The sequence below is a fragment of the Pteropus alecto genome, unplaced genomic scaffold, assembly GCF_000325575.1.
Source record: "Pteropus alecto unplaced genomic scaffold, ASM32557v1 scaffold98, whole genome shotgun sequence".
Lineage (NCBI taxonomy): Eukaryota > Metazoa > Chordata > Mammalia > Chiroptera > Pteropodidae > Pteropus > Pteropus alecto.
Window position 1 is genome coordinate 14,946,902 of NW_006443570.1, and position 11,711 is coordinate 14,958,612.

An 11,711-nucleotide genomic window follows, 5' to 3' on the forward strand; every position below is an offset into this window, starting at 1 on the left:
AGATTTGTCTCTAAGGTGCCTCCAGTCCTCCAGGCTCAGAGACCGGTGTTTGGGGGACGGGGGTTTGGGGGCACAGGGATTGGGGCCTTGTCTCCCCAGCTCAGCGTTAGAGGTTCCTATGCTGACTCGGATGTTGGTTTCCCCTCAGCCACCACAGAACTCTTCTTGTATTCTGCATCCAGTTACATTTTAGGCCAGGTTAGAAACCAAGAGATCTTACCTTGGTCGTGGGACCATGATGGGAAGTGTACCACGAGCCTCTGCAAACCAAGGCTCTGCTGAGCACTGGGTGCCAGCCTGCTGTCTGCCTAGCCCTAGGTGCATTCCCTAGGAGCCCTGTCACAGCTCATGTGCCTCCCGCCCTGGCAGCCTGAAAGGGGGACACAGGCACAAATGCCAGCACCCTACACCCCAGGTACCAGTCCAGCGGCCTCCTATGCTTCCAGTCCCAGTGCCAGGACAAAACTCACTGCCTCTTAGGAATAAGGCCCTGGTATGTGAAATTTAAAAGGAAATAGCTTTCTGCTGCCTGTCATTTTTTCCACTGCCATTTGTTTAGTCCTCTGTAATAATAAGAATAATGAAAATGATAGTAGTTATGGTTTATTGGGAAAGACAGTGTTTACACATTCTCTCATTTAACCCTCATATAGACTCTAGGAGGTAGGTACTATTTCTCCATTTTACAGACAGGAAATTCAGACTGAGAGAAGTTATGTGAATTGGCCACGCTATAGTTATGAGAATTAACTCAGTCCAGAGAACCCAGTTCCTTGGTATGGACCAGGACTAGCTTGATAACTCCTGGGTGAAAATTAACGTAGAGGGAAAAGCAGCCACTGAAAACATACAGTGTCCCACAAACACGGCTCCATAAACTGCAGACTGTCCCTAGAAAAACGCACGAAGCTCCCAAAGATGACCTCAATCCCCAGCTGGTTCTATGGACTCCACGCAACTACATAATAAGCTCACAACGGGTGATGCATGTGTGCCTTAGTCATCACAAGCACGATGTTGGGACTTGGTACATACTCATTGTGTACCTGTGCTGTGGACAGTATGGCATGGGAACCGACAGCCCCGAGTTCTAGTCCCTGTGCTGCCCATTGCTCTGTCACTACCTCTTTCTGGGCCTCAGTTTCCTTCTTCAAAGTCCCTCCCAGTTTTAACAGCCCATGATTTTTTTAAATGCCAAGACTTCTGGGAATCCCAGAGAATCTGCTTCTAGTGGGATGTGCCTTCTCAGACCGATCAGAGGGGTCTCTGAACTGCCCGGTTTCCAGGACCTGATGTGGTCCCTCCAGCCTCCTTTCAGAACACAGAAGGCCTAAGCTAACGACCCTGTGGTGACCTCACCACAACCCCAGCTTGTCAGAAAGCTGCTGGGCCTTTGTTTGGCTTGCAGGCTCCCTGACTTTGGTGTGGAGATCACAAGTCCCAGCACAATAGCCATTGTCTTTTCAATAATGCCCCTTGCCCCAGCCACGCCCCCCCGCAGCTCCCAGATCCAGCTCCATGGATCACTGCGGGTGGCAAGTAAGTGCTCCAGTCCTGCTCAGTGCCGGCCACAAGTCGTTTGCCACTGCCCTCTGAACCCTCCTTTTAATATCCATAAAGGGGCTAAGTTTCTCTGCAGTCAGGCCAGTTTTGGTCTAGGGGATTCTGTGCCTCTTAAGAGCAACCAAAATTGCTCCCCAGGTGGCTGAGCCCTTCCCTTCTGTGGAAGCAGGATGCAGAGAAGCTCCAAGCCCTGGCCCAGGCTTCATGCTGGACGGTTGCAGGCTCCCAGAGACCCTTGAAGAGGTCATGCTATGGGAGGGCATAGTGGAACAAATGCTTGGATATCGCCCAGCTGGTGGTTCTGAACCTGTCCCCTGCAACACTTAGGTCAGCTCCAGATCTCAGGCCTTTCCCAGCAGAAGGGCAACCAGCAGGCAAAGAGGGGGACAGGTTTCACAACCACCCACTTCCACAAGCCCTTCCCAAGAGCAGGCAGGACCATGGCACCCTTTGTCTACACAGTCACCAAACCGGCCTAAATAAGCACACCCATTCTGGGAAGCCAGCTTTCCTGGAAGAACTAAGCCCCAAGGGGAGAAATGCTCACCCCAGCCTATGCCTGATGCAGCGCTCAGCACACAGGGGTACTTTCCTACAACGAAGATGTGGGATTCCATCCTGACAAGCCGTCCCCCCTGCCACACACACACAGCAGATACATCTTAATCCAGGCCAGGGCCAGGCACACAGAAGCACACAAAAGGTACTCAATCCATTTTGGCCAACTTATTACTGCACAGATTTTAAGTGACTGACTCTGCCCTAACTCTGGCAGAGTGCAGAAGCCAACAAGCAGAGGATGCCCATAGAGTAGCCCTTCCCCAGAGGTCCCTAGGCTCCTTCTGTTGGAGCTGGACAGAGCCCTGAGGTGGAATGTGGACGGGGTTGAAGAAGGCGACCCTTCTGCCTGCAGTTTGGACCTGGCACACCAACAAGGCAGCTTTCTCAGTCTAATCTGATGGCAGCACTGACCCGCTGAGTCAGCAGCCACAGAGGGTGAAGAAAGGGGACTAGAGAAGAATGGAGCGAAGGGCTTCCTGGAGGCTGAGAAAGGGCTCAGAGGAACCCCGGCCACAGTCACACACTATTTTCACAGAACATTCTGGCCACAAGAGGGGACAGGCCCTTGGACCATCCCAAAGCATTTCCTCCTATGGAAAATCTTGAGCCAGATGAGACCCTTGGGAGAAGCAGGCTGGTTAGGTGGCCGGGGCAGTGGGGCCTGGGGCCTGCTTACCTGACAGCTTGTTTGGAGGAGAGGCGCTGGGCTGGTGGTGGGGGGAGCCGTGGGAGAGCAAGGGGTTCAGGCTGTGTGTCTGGTTGGAGCCGTAGGCATCCATGGCCAGCTTCTGCCGGAATGCTTCCTCTTTCCTGCGGTTTGCAAACCAGTTGTAGACACGGACCTCAGTGACCAGGTTGGAGCCCAGGCCATGGGCTTTGGAGGGGGAGACCCCTCGCTGCAAACATTCTGCCCTGAAAATGGACAGAGGGGAGATGGTGAGTGAGGGCAGGCAGGAGGTGGATGGCTGTGCTTGGTCCCAAACACATAATCACAGTGGTCTTGGATAGGAGTACAAAGAGGCCCAGGAGAGAGTAGGAGCCTGGGGAAAAGCCTGTCTAGAGAAAAGGTAGTTCTCTGATGAGATGGCTAGAGTGGGGCCGAACACAGGTACTGAGCAAGCTCTGCTGCCTAGAAATCAGGGACTTAGCCTCCGATGTGGCTCCAGCGAGAAGAGAGCAAGCTGGGGACAGGAAATTCAGGGGGAAGGTCCAGACTGGGCTTCCTGACATCTCCTTATGTTGCTACTCTTCCATTGTACCAAAGGCAACGTCCTTTGCAGGCTGTCCGAGTAGAGTCCCTTCATGGCACTCTAAAAAACTTCTGACCTTTTGGGGTTTAGACACCCCAAAAGGATGTCAGGGAAGACAGATCCATTACTTGCATGGCAGGTATTTCCCCCAGAGGGCAGGCTGAGTGAGGTATGAAGGAGGGTATGCAGAGATGGTTGGTCTCCAGTTTTATCATTGCTGATGAACTCCCAGTTCCAGGTGTGAGAGAGATTCTTAGACAACACTGGATACTGGCAGGGGGACAGAGCACAGCTGATCACTTTGACTCTCCACTTTCTGGCCTGACCTCACTGGCCACATCCTTCCACTGCCAGAGCCAGCCCAGCCCAGAGACAGAGAGCGAGCCCACAGGTCTTGGCCAGAGCAAAGAGCAGATTTTTTAGAAAGTCACTGTTGGAGTCAGGGAGGATGAGGCAGGAATGAAGCAAAAAGAGATCTCAAAGATTTCTAATAGTTTTCTTTGAAATTACATGTAATTGTTAAGATACAAAAAGAACTCTAATCAGTGTGGGCAGAGTAGACTGAACAGATCTAACCAATTCTTGCTCTCCTGCCAAATTTCCTTTTGGACCAATGGCTGTACAACAATTGGTAGAGGCCGGAGCCAGTCTGTGGCTAAGAGATAGTTTTTCCCTAGTTTATATGCAGTCAAACACATGATTCTCATTTTCTGGCATCATATTTTAGATCAGCCCTCTCCAGAATATCTTCCCTGGAATAATAGTTCATAGGGGTATTCCCTGAAAAAAAAAAGATTTCATGGTCAACAATCAATTCAACAAAGCTAAGTGGGTTTCTCGACTGCAGAACTCCTCAGAGCCTTTAATATATTAATGTATGTCATGACTCTCTAAGAGGAAGTATGCATATGACGTTCTTCAAATCTATTTATTAATGACTTGAAATTAGGATTCCGTGGAACACACTTTGGGAAGCCCTGATTTAGCCACACTTATCTGGATAACCAGTGTCTCAATATCCCAGGACTGAGGGGATGGATATTTGGTCCGTGTGCTTGCCAGCCTGCTCAGGTGAGCTTCTTGTGGTGTTACCTGTTGCATTCCTCCACTAAGGCCTCCCTCTCTTCCTTGCTGGGGTTCTTTTGCCGGTCGTAGGCCTGGTACAAGATTTGCTGGGATGCGGGCCCCCATTTGAACCGGTTGCGACGCATCTTCTTGTTGGCGGGCTCAGAGCAGGCGTCATCGGACTGCCCAGGCCCCTGGCTCTGTTGACTGAACTCTGGAAAGAGAAACAGCAGCTGATCCTGACTGCTTTTGTCTGTCATATTTCCAGAACTCTGGACTGTCTGGTTGAATTCTGAAAAGAGAAAGGAGTAGATTTGATAGGGTCTGTAGCCTTCACTTGGCAGACAGATAGACAGACGAACAAAAACACTTTTATTCCTCTCCCTTAAGCTTTGTGATCTGCTGTTATTGTATATGAGGATGCAGAGGGAAGGCTCACGACAGGCCCCTCACTGCCCACCTCAGTTCACTCCACCAAAGCCACCCCTTTCCTTCCTTTGAAGGAGCTCCAATGTTGCCAACCATTGTTTTAAGAGCAATTTATTCCCGCCACCCCCCCATTGGTTCACTGGCCTCAAACATGAAGCAATACTCTGTATTGAACTCTTGTATTTTTTCAAGGGGATGAAATCAACCAAGTCTCAGGTCTAGGAGGAAAGTACTCAAAGGTACAATTTGTAGTTAGACAAAATATTCAGAGACTGAAAGTAGCTCTCCCCACCCCTCCTCTCTCCTCATGTGTACTAAGAATCTACATTATAATGTTATACTCTTAGAAAAACCCAAAACCCAAAAAACTTTTTGACCACAGCTTTGAAATAAATATAACTGGAGTTTTATATTGGAAAGAGTAGAAGCTCTTCAGATCTAGATAATTTCAAAGGCAATGGTGGGTGTGTGTGTGTGTGTGTGTGTGTGTGTGTGTGTGTGTGGGTGTGTGTGTGTGTCCAGGAATCCCTTTATGAGGGAAAGGCCTTACAGACACACCCACACATTTGAAAAAGGGCAAAAGCTGAAGATGGCAGACACAGGACTCTTCTAGGAATGACATTTAATGAGTTGGAGAAAGATAAATGCAGAAGGAATGATGCTCCCTGTCTGTCCCTTCCCGGGACCCGGGCATATCATGATCCTCAATACGTTTTGGTTGAATGAATGAAAAAAGACAGCAGCTTGCCCAGTGGTGATGCCCTAGCCTATATGGTTTAAGAATGATTTGATATTTGCTTATGGAGGAAGAGAGCTTTGTTGTTCTCTTCCTCACAGCTGCACGAAGCAGGGTTCATCGGGGTGATTGATTCCATTTTACAGATGAATAAGCATAGAGGCCAAGCACCCTGCTGAGCAAGGACATGTAACAGATCAATTTCTTAACTGCTGGTCCCCATGTTCTGGACCTTAATGTTTTTCTTTCTTGGTTCCTGAAGTCACTCCCACACGTGTGAGAGATGACTGGAACCAAAATCCTCAAGGTTCAAAGTCAGGGCACTACTTAATGCTTGAATCCCCTCTACCACATCCTGCCATGTGGTCCTCCAATCTATATATCCCCAGCAATGGGGAACTTACTATCAATCAGGGGATTCATTTCCATTTTGGTCCATCACAGGAGCAGTGGGCCACCTGGACTTAGGACCCCAGCTGCAGGTGGTATTGGGGTCTGTTTAACCAGTTGCTGACTGGCCAAGTCAATGAGCGGTCTCCCTGGTTGATGAACTGAACATGTCACTGGGGCCTTTGTTTTGGGTCCTATCCATTTTAGATGATTCTCAAGCCACTTAGGGCTCTGTTTTCACTGGTTCTCAAAACTCCTTTAGATTGTGGGAGAGTCTGTGCCAAGTTTACGGTCAGGAAGTCACTGACTCAACAGGATAATGTAGGGCCCCAGTCAAGTACTTCAATCCCCAGTCTCTCAGCTTCCCCATCTGCAGAATAGGACTGGATGTAAACCCAAGGGGTCCTAAATATCTTTAGAACATCTACCACTAGTCAGGATGATGATGATGACTCAAATTCCTATGGAGGTTATGCTTTTCAAAATGCTTTCACATCTTCTATAATATTGGGTCTTCACAGCAGGCATCTAAGTGCAGTTACTTTAGAGACAATCAGAGGAATAGAGAGAAGTTCCCTACTCCAGCAGTCCCCAACTTTTTGGCACCAGGGATCGGTACTCCTATGAGACTCTAAATCCTGATAATCTGAGGTAGAGTTGAGGGAGTGATGTTAGCACTGGGGAGTGGCTGCAAATACAGATGAAGCTTTGCTTGCTCCCCAGCTGCTCACCTCCTGCTGTGCAGCCCAGTTCCTAACAGGCCACAGACAGGTACCGGTCTGCAGCCTGGGGGTTGGGGAAACCTGCCCTACTCAGTGGGGGTCTGCCTCAGTGTCTTCTTTCCTCCCTGTGGACCTGAGGAATCACCATGAATAACAGCCAAAGCCAGTATGGATAAGCCCAAGGACCCAGGATCAATTCGAGGTTCTCAATGTGAACAGATATAATAAGAATTAACATTTATTGAACCATTTCTATAGAGGCCAAGTCCTCTAAATGTGTCCCTTCATCTATTTCTCACATCCTCGCCATGCAACAAGTATTGCTATCTCCATTTTATAGATGAAGAAACTGAGGTTCAGACTGGTTAAGTGACTTGTTCAAAGTCACAAGGATGTGGGGCAGAAGCCATGATGTGAACCCAGCCTGGAGACCCTAAGGCTCCTAACCAGCAGCCTTTGTATCACCTCTTGCTAAAAAACAAACAAAACCATGCAAACAACACACCTGTAAAACCTTCAAGTCTGACTTAGGTGGAAGTAAAACTGACTCTAAAGTTTCGTCTGTGGTGGGTGCGAAACACATTCACAACCACCCATACTGTGGGGGCTGCCTGTCTGTCCACTGCCCTTTGAGGAGGCAGCAGCCTGCATGGGGTGCAGAACCTAGAGCATGCCAGAAACATCCAGGCTCTACCCACCTCAGGGCCTTGGCCCTTGTCCCTCAGTTTTTGAAGAACTAGACTTCCCATGTCCTTCAGCCACCACCAACTCTCTTCTCCTTATTTCCAGATTAATGAGAGTAGAAGTGAGGGCAGGAAGAGAAAGAAAATGTTCACCACCCATAAAAATTAACTTGGAGAAGTTGGGTTCAGTAGCCTTTTTACAGGCTCAGAAGTTGACTTGAACAAGAAGATTCTATGTATGTAGATGAGCCCATGAATATTACCATTTATTATTTTTGTTTTTTTTTTAAGAAAATTTGTAATCACATAACACCTTTTTAAAATTCTCCCCTCTCTTTCTCTTTCCTCCTACCCCATTCACTTGTGTCCCTCTTTTATTTATCTCACCTTCTAATTTTTACCCCATGATGGTATGTGTTACAGTCATCTGTCAGACTTTGGTTCAAATGTCACCTCCTCTAGGAAGCCTTTCATGATGTCTCCAGGCAGTTTAGCAATTCCTCTGCTGCCCCTTGTATATACCTTTACAGAAGCTTTAGAAAGCATTTGGCATTATCTATTCACACATTTCATCCCTCCATTAGGTTGTGAGACTCTGGGCTGTGTATCCCACAGCCCAGCACAGTGCTTGGCACCTAATAGCTGCTCATATAATATTTGCAGAATGAAGAAATGTTTAAGCTTTATGTCTCGTGATTTTTGAGTAATGATAAAAATAACAATTAAAAAATCCCTTGCAGAGACTATAGCAAAAGTTATTTTATAAAATGCCCTTTCTCAAGGATCTTGAGAAATTTTCTGGGCTTCCTGTCTTTTTAGAAGCTCCCATTTGGTCTTTCCTACTTCCGTCTCCTTTCTGAGGGAACTGCCACTGAACACAGAGAGGCAACTCAAACTAAAAATGTCAAATGGGCCTTGGATTAGTGAAGGCAGGTTCCAAGGGTTCTCTGGCCTTTGGAGACTGTGACTCCTGATAATGGACTTTTCAGGAATTACAGAGAGTTGCTTCACGTCAGAAACACAAATTCTTGCAGACCTAGTCACCCCAGATGGTGGATCAACCCAGAGACTCCTACCCTATGCAGCAAAGAGCTCTCACTTTGCTTCTTCTAATCTATCCATTTCAATGCTTCCAACAAAAGAGAGAATGACCACAATATGAGATGAATGCCTAAAAAATCTTTCCTTCCACCATGAAAGCCTTTCTAGCCCATATACATTGAGACAATAAATACTGAAACAATCACTTCAGAGCAGTGTGTGATAGAAAACAAAAATAATTTTTTAAAAGTGACCATCTAGTGAGAGGGGGAAAAAAACCCACTTCAGAATGTGATAGAAACTAATTTCCTTGACAAAGACAGAGAAGTCCATATTCCAGGGGACAGTGTGCTGAAGAGTGAAAACTCATACAAAATTTTCCTAGGAAAAGGATCAAAATAATTAAAGTATAATGTAAAGGTATGCTTTCCTAAAATAAAAACAGTATGTCATTTCCTACTCTTGTCATTCAAATGAAGTTCAAACTTCCCTAGATTTCAAAACAAAAGTCTCTCGATATTATTAAGTGGAAGCGATTTGGGACAGAAAGGAAATCTGGGAATGGGAATGACCAGAATTGATTGGTCAGAGTTCCAAAGGCAGACACTTTTACTGTATCCTGCCTTAGCCAGAAGCGGCTTCTTCAGCTGATGTCCCCAAACTCTACCACCTTTGGTAAATGTGAGTAAGTGCTTTAAATTTCTTCAGAACTCAGTCACCACCCCCTCCCCAAAATAATAGGGTCAGGTTTTAAATATATCTATATATATACACAAATGTCCTATTTTTTTAAAAAATAATCCTCCCCCCCCCAAGAGGGGAGGAAAATAACAGTAATAGTGATCAATATTATTGTTTACTATAAAATATCCTCCTTGGCAACTCTAATCTGTGGTCATGTATCAAGGGGACCTGTTTGGCTTACTTTGGGAACAATATTCCACTGCTACACATTCAGTTTCAAAGAGAAAGATGTTGGAAGCAGGGACCATCGTGCACGCTGAAGGACTTGTCAGAACACCTGGCTGGGTAGTAAGGGACTGTGTAAGAAGAAAATGATATAAGCCAATTCATCGTACAGCAACTATGAAGGCCAAATCTAACTGCCAGCTTCCTTATATTTGCCAAGTGCCATGCAGACCTTCTTGGAGAAGGGGAAACTGAGGCATCCCACAGGGGTTAGAGTTAGGGCAAAGGTCACTCCAGGTTGAGGCAGAGGCAAAATTAAAACACTTACGTCTGAGGATCTCCCGTTGCTTTCGGACGTACCAGGTATACAGGGCGGCACGCTTCTGGGTCTTCATAGGGGTGCCCTTGTTGAGATGCTGGGAGAGGTGTGACTGGTTCAGACCCGTGACATCGACTACCTCCCTCTGGGGGATGTTGTGTTGCTGCATGTAGCCTTTGATCATTTTGGCAGCCCTCCAAGGATCCTCACTAGACATATAAGTAAACGGTTAGGATGCTGGTTGAAGACGTCTGGGGAGATATATTCTCTAAGTGTTTTACCTAAACTCTGTGAAAAACTCTGATCTTCACCTATGTCTCCACCTGTCCAAACTACATCCTTGGGAGAGATGTGAGGCCAAAATAGAACCTAAATAAAAGGGGAGATGAATGCTCCTAGATAGTACACTCCACTCCTTTCGTTCGAGATTAAGTGAGAAAAGATGAAGATGATTTCCTATTTTCAGGAATGGGAAAGCACTACCAGCACTGTCTCTTCTTAAGCAGAAAGAAAAGTTCCTTCATTTCCCCGGACTGAGAGAGCCTTAAATGGCAAGAGACCCACTGGAAAGTGGAGGTGCCATTAGCTTAGGGCTGGGCTGGCTGATCCAAAAATAATCGGGGTAGTAGCATCAGTTTCTAAATTCACCTAGACCTCTTTCACATTGTTTTCCTTCTGAATGGGTGTGTCAGTTTCTTGCCTTACAAAATAGGAATAAAAGATATATGTCTATCTCCTGAGACACAAAGATAACTTGTTAGCCACATGTTAAATGGTTTTCAGAATTTTAGAAGTTTTAAGAACTACAATGACATTCCTCCCTGAGACTGAAGAATCACTCCACTGAGGCGAGGCAAGTAAAGTTAAAAAAAAAAAAAAAAAAATCATCACAGCCACACCTCCAAAATAAAACCTAATGGGGGTGAATAATTTCAATTTCCGAATAGTAACGATTCCCAATGACTTGTTTTTCTGTATTCTTACATTTCTACTCTGATCGGGAAGAGTATCTGGAAAGTAATACTTCTCTCACATTTCAAGCTTGCATAAGACCTTGCTTATATTCTTCATTTCTCATAAACTAAGATGCACAAAAAGCTTCTTTAGAACAATGTGGTAATGCCTTTGGATTTTATTTATTTAAAATGTTTTCAACTTTGACAATATTGTTTCTTATTTATTGAATAGGTGACAAAACTGAGAGATGTCATTTAAAACAAAAAAAAAATAAGAAAATAATGCACAGTATAGAACAAAAGTATTAAAGAAGCAGTATATCCACATATACTATTTGTTTAGTGTAGCCACATATTTAACTTAAAAAAATTATATGTTGATGTATATAATAGCCTAATAAAACATGAAAAAATGAAGGGAAAAAAGTTTCAGATGAAACAATAAAAAATAGTGTAAAGCAGAGGTAAAAAGGTAAAACCAGATACAGTGTTGCAAATTAAATACCTAATTTATTTTTAAATGGTGCCTATAATGTCAAATAAAATAGTTTAATAAATCAAAAGTCTAGTAATTAAACTGAGATATTTTGTAAGCATTTGGGTAACTATTTTAGCAAATCTTTGATATTAAATTTGTGAGAATCCAGGTTTTGATAGAGATGTTTTTGAGAAATGCAAACTTTTAAGATTAATTACATATAAGTTAACGAATTTCTCAAGTATTTATAAAGAAACTTCCAAGTAATACAATATAATGAAGTAACAACAAGAACAAAAAATGAGAAAGTGCGTTACAGTTTCAAACATGGAGAATTCACCTGGAGTAAGAGAAAAATAACGTGACATTTTGGACGTACCCGTGGAAATACTAGAGATCATTTAAAAGCTTATTTGTGGCGAATATTTCCACAGATATTTCTAGGGTGGAAAAACACTTTCACCAGATACGAACAATAGCTTTTAAAGTTAGAAAAAGTATTTGGATTTTAAAAATTATTATTACTGCTTTAATAGATTCTTTGTTTTGTTTTGCTTACAATTTTAATTTGTGTTCATTTCGTGTGTCTAAAAAATCTAGAGAAATAAT

The 11,711-nt window shown here is 44.8% G+C and overlaps 1 protein-coding gene across 5 annotated transcripts in view; it reads right to left on the reverse strand.

Annotated features, from left to right (window-relative positions):
* Positions 1 to 11,711, reverse strand: part of HNF1B (HNF1 homeobox B) — a 50,821-nt gene that overhangs the window by 35,827 nt on the left and 3,283 nt on the right. For 3 of the 5 annotated variants that reach the window (XM_006924933.3, XM_015599237.2, XM_006924932.3), the window contains exons 2-4: positions 9,678 to 9,877; positions 4,467 to 4,653; positions 2,801 to 3,036 (exon numbers count right to left, since the gene is read on the reverse strand). In XM_006924933.3, coding sequence (XP_006924995.1) covers positions 2,801 to 3,036; positions 4,467 to 4,653; positions 9,678 to 9,877 — 623 coding nt within the window. Of the gene's footprint in view, positions 1 to 2,800; positions 3,037 to 4,466; positions 4,732 to 9,677; positions 9,878 to 11,711 lie in introns of all 5 variants that reach the window. The other 2 variants (XM_015599236.2, XM_006924931.3) reach the window with 1 other exon arrangement.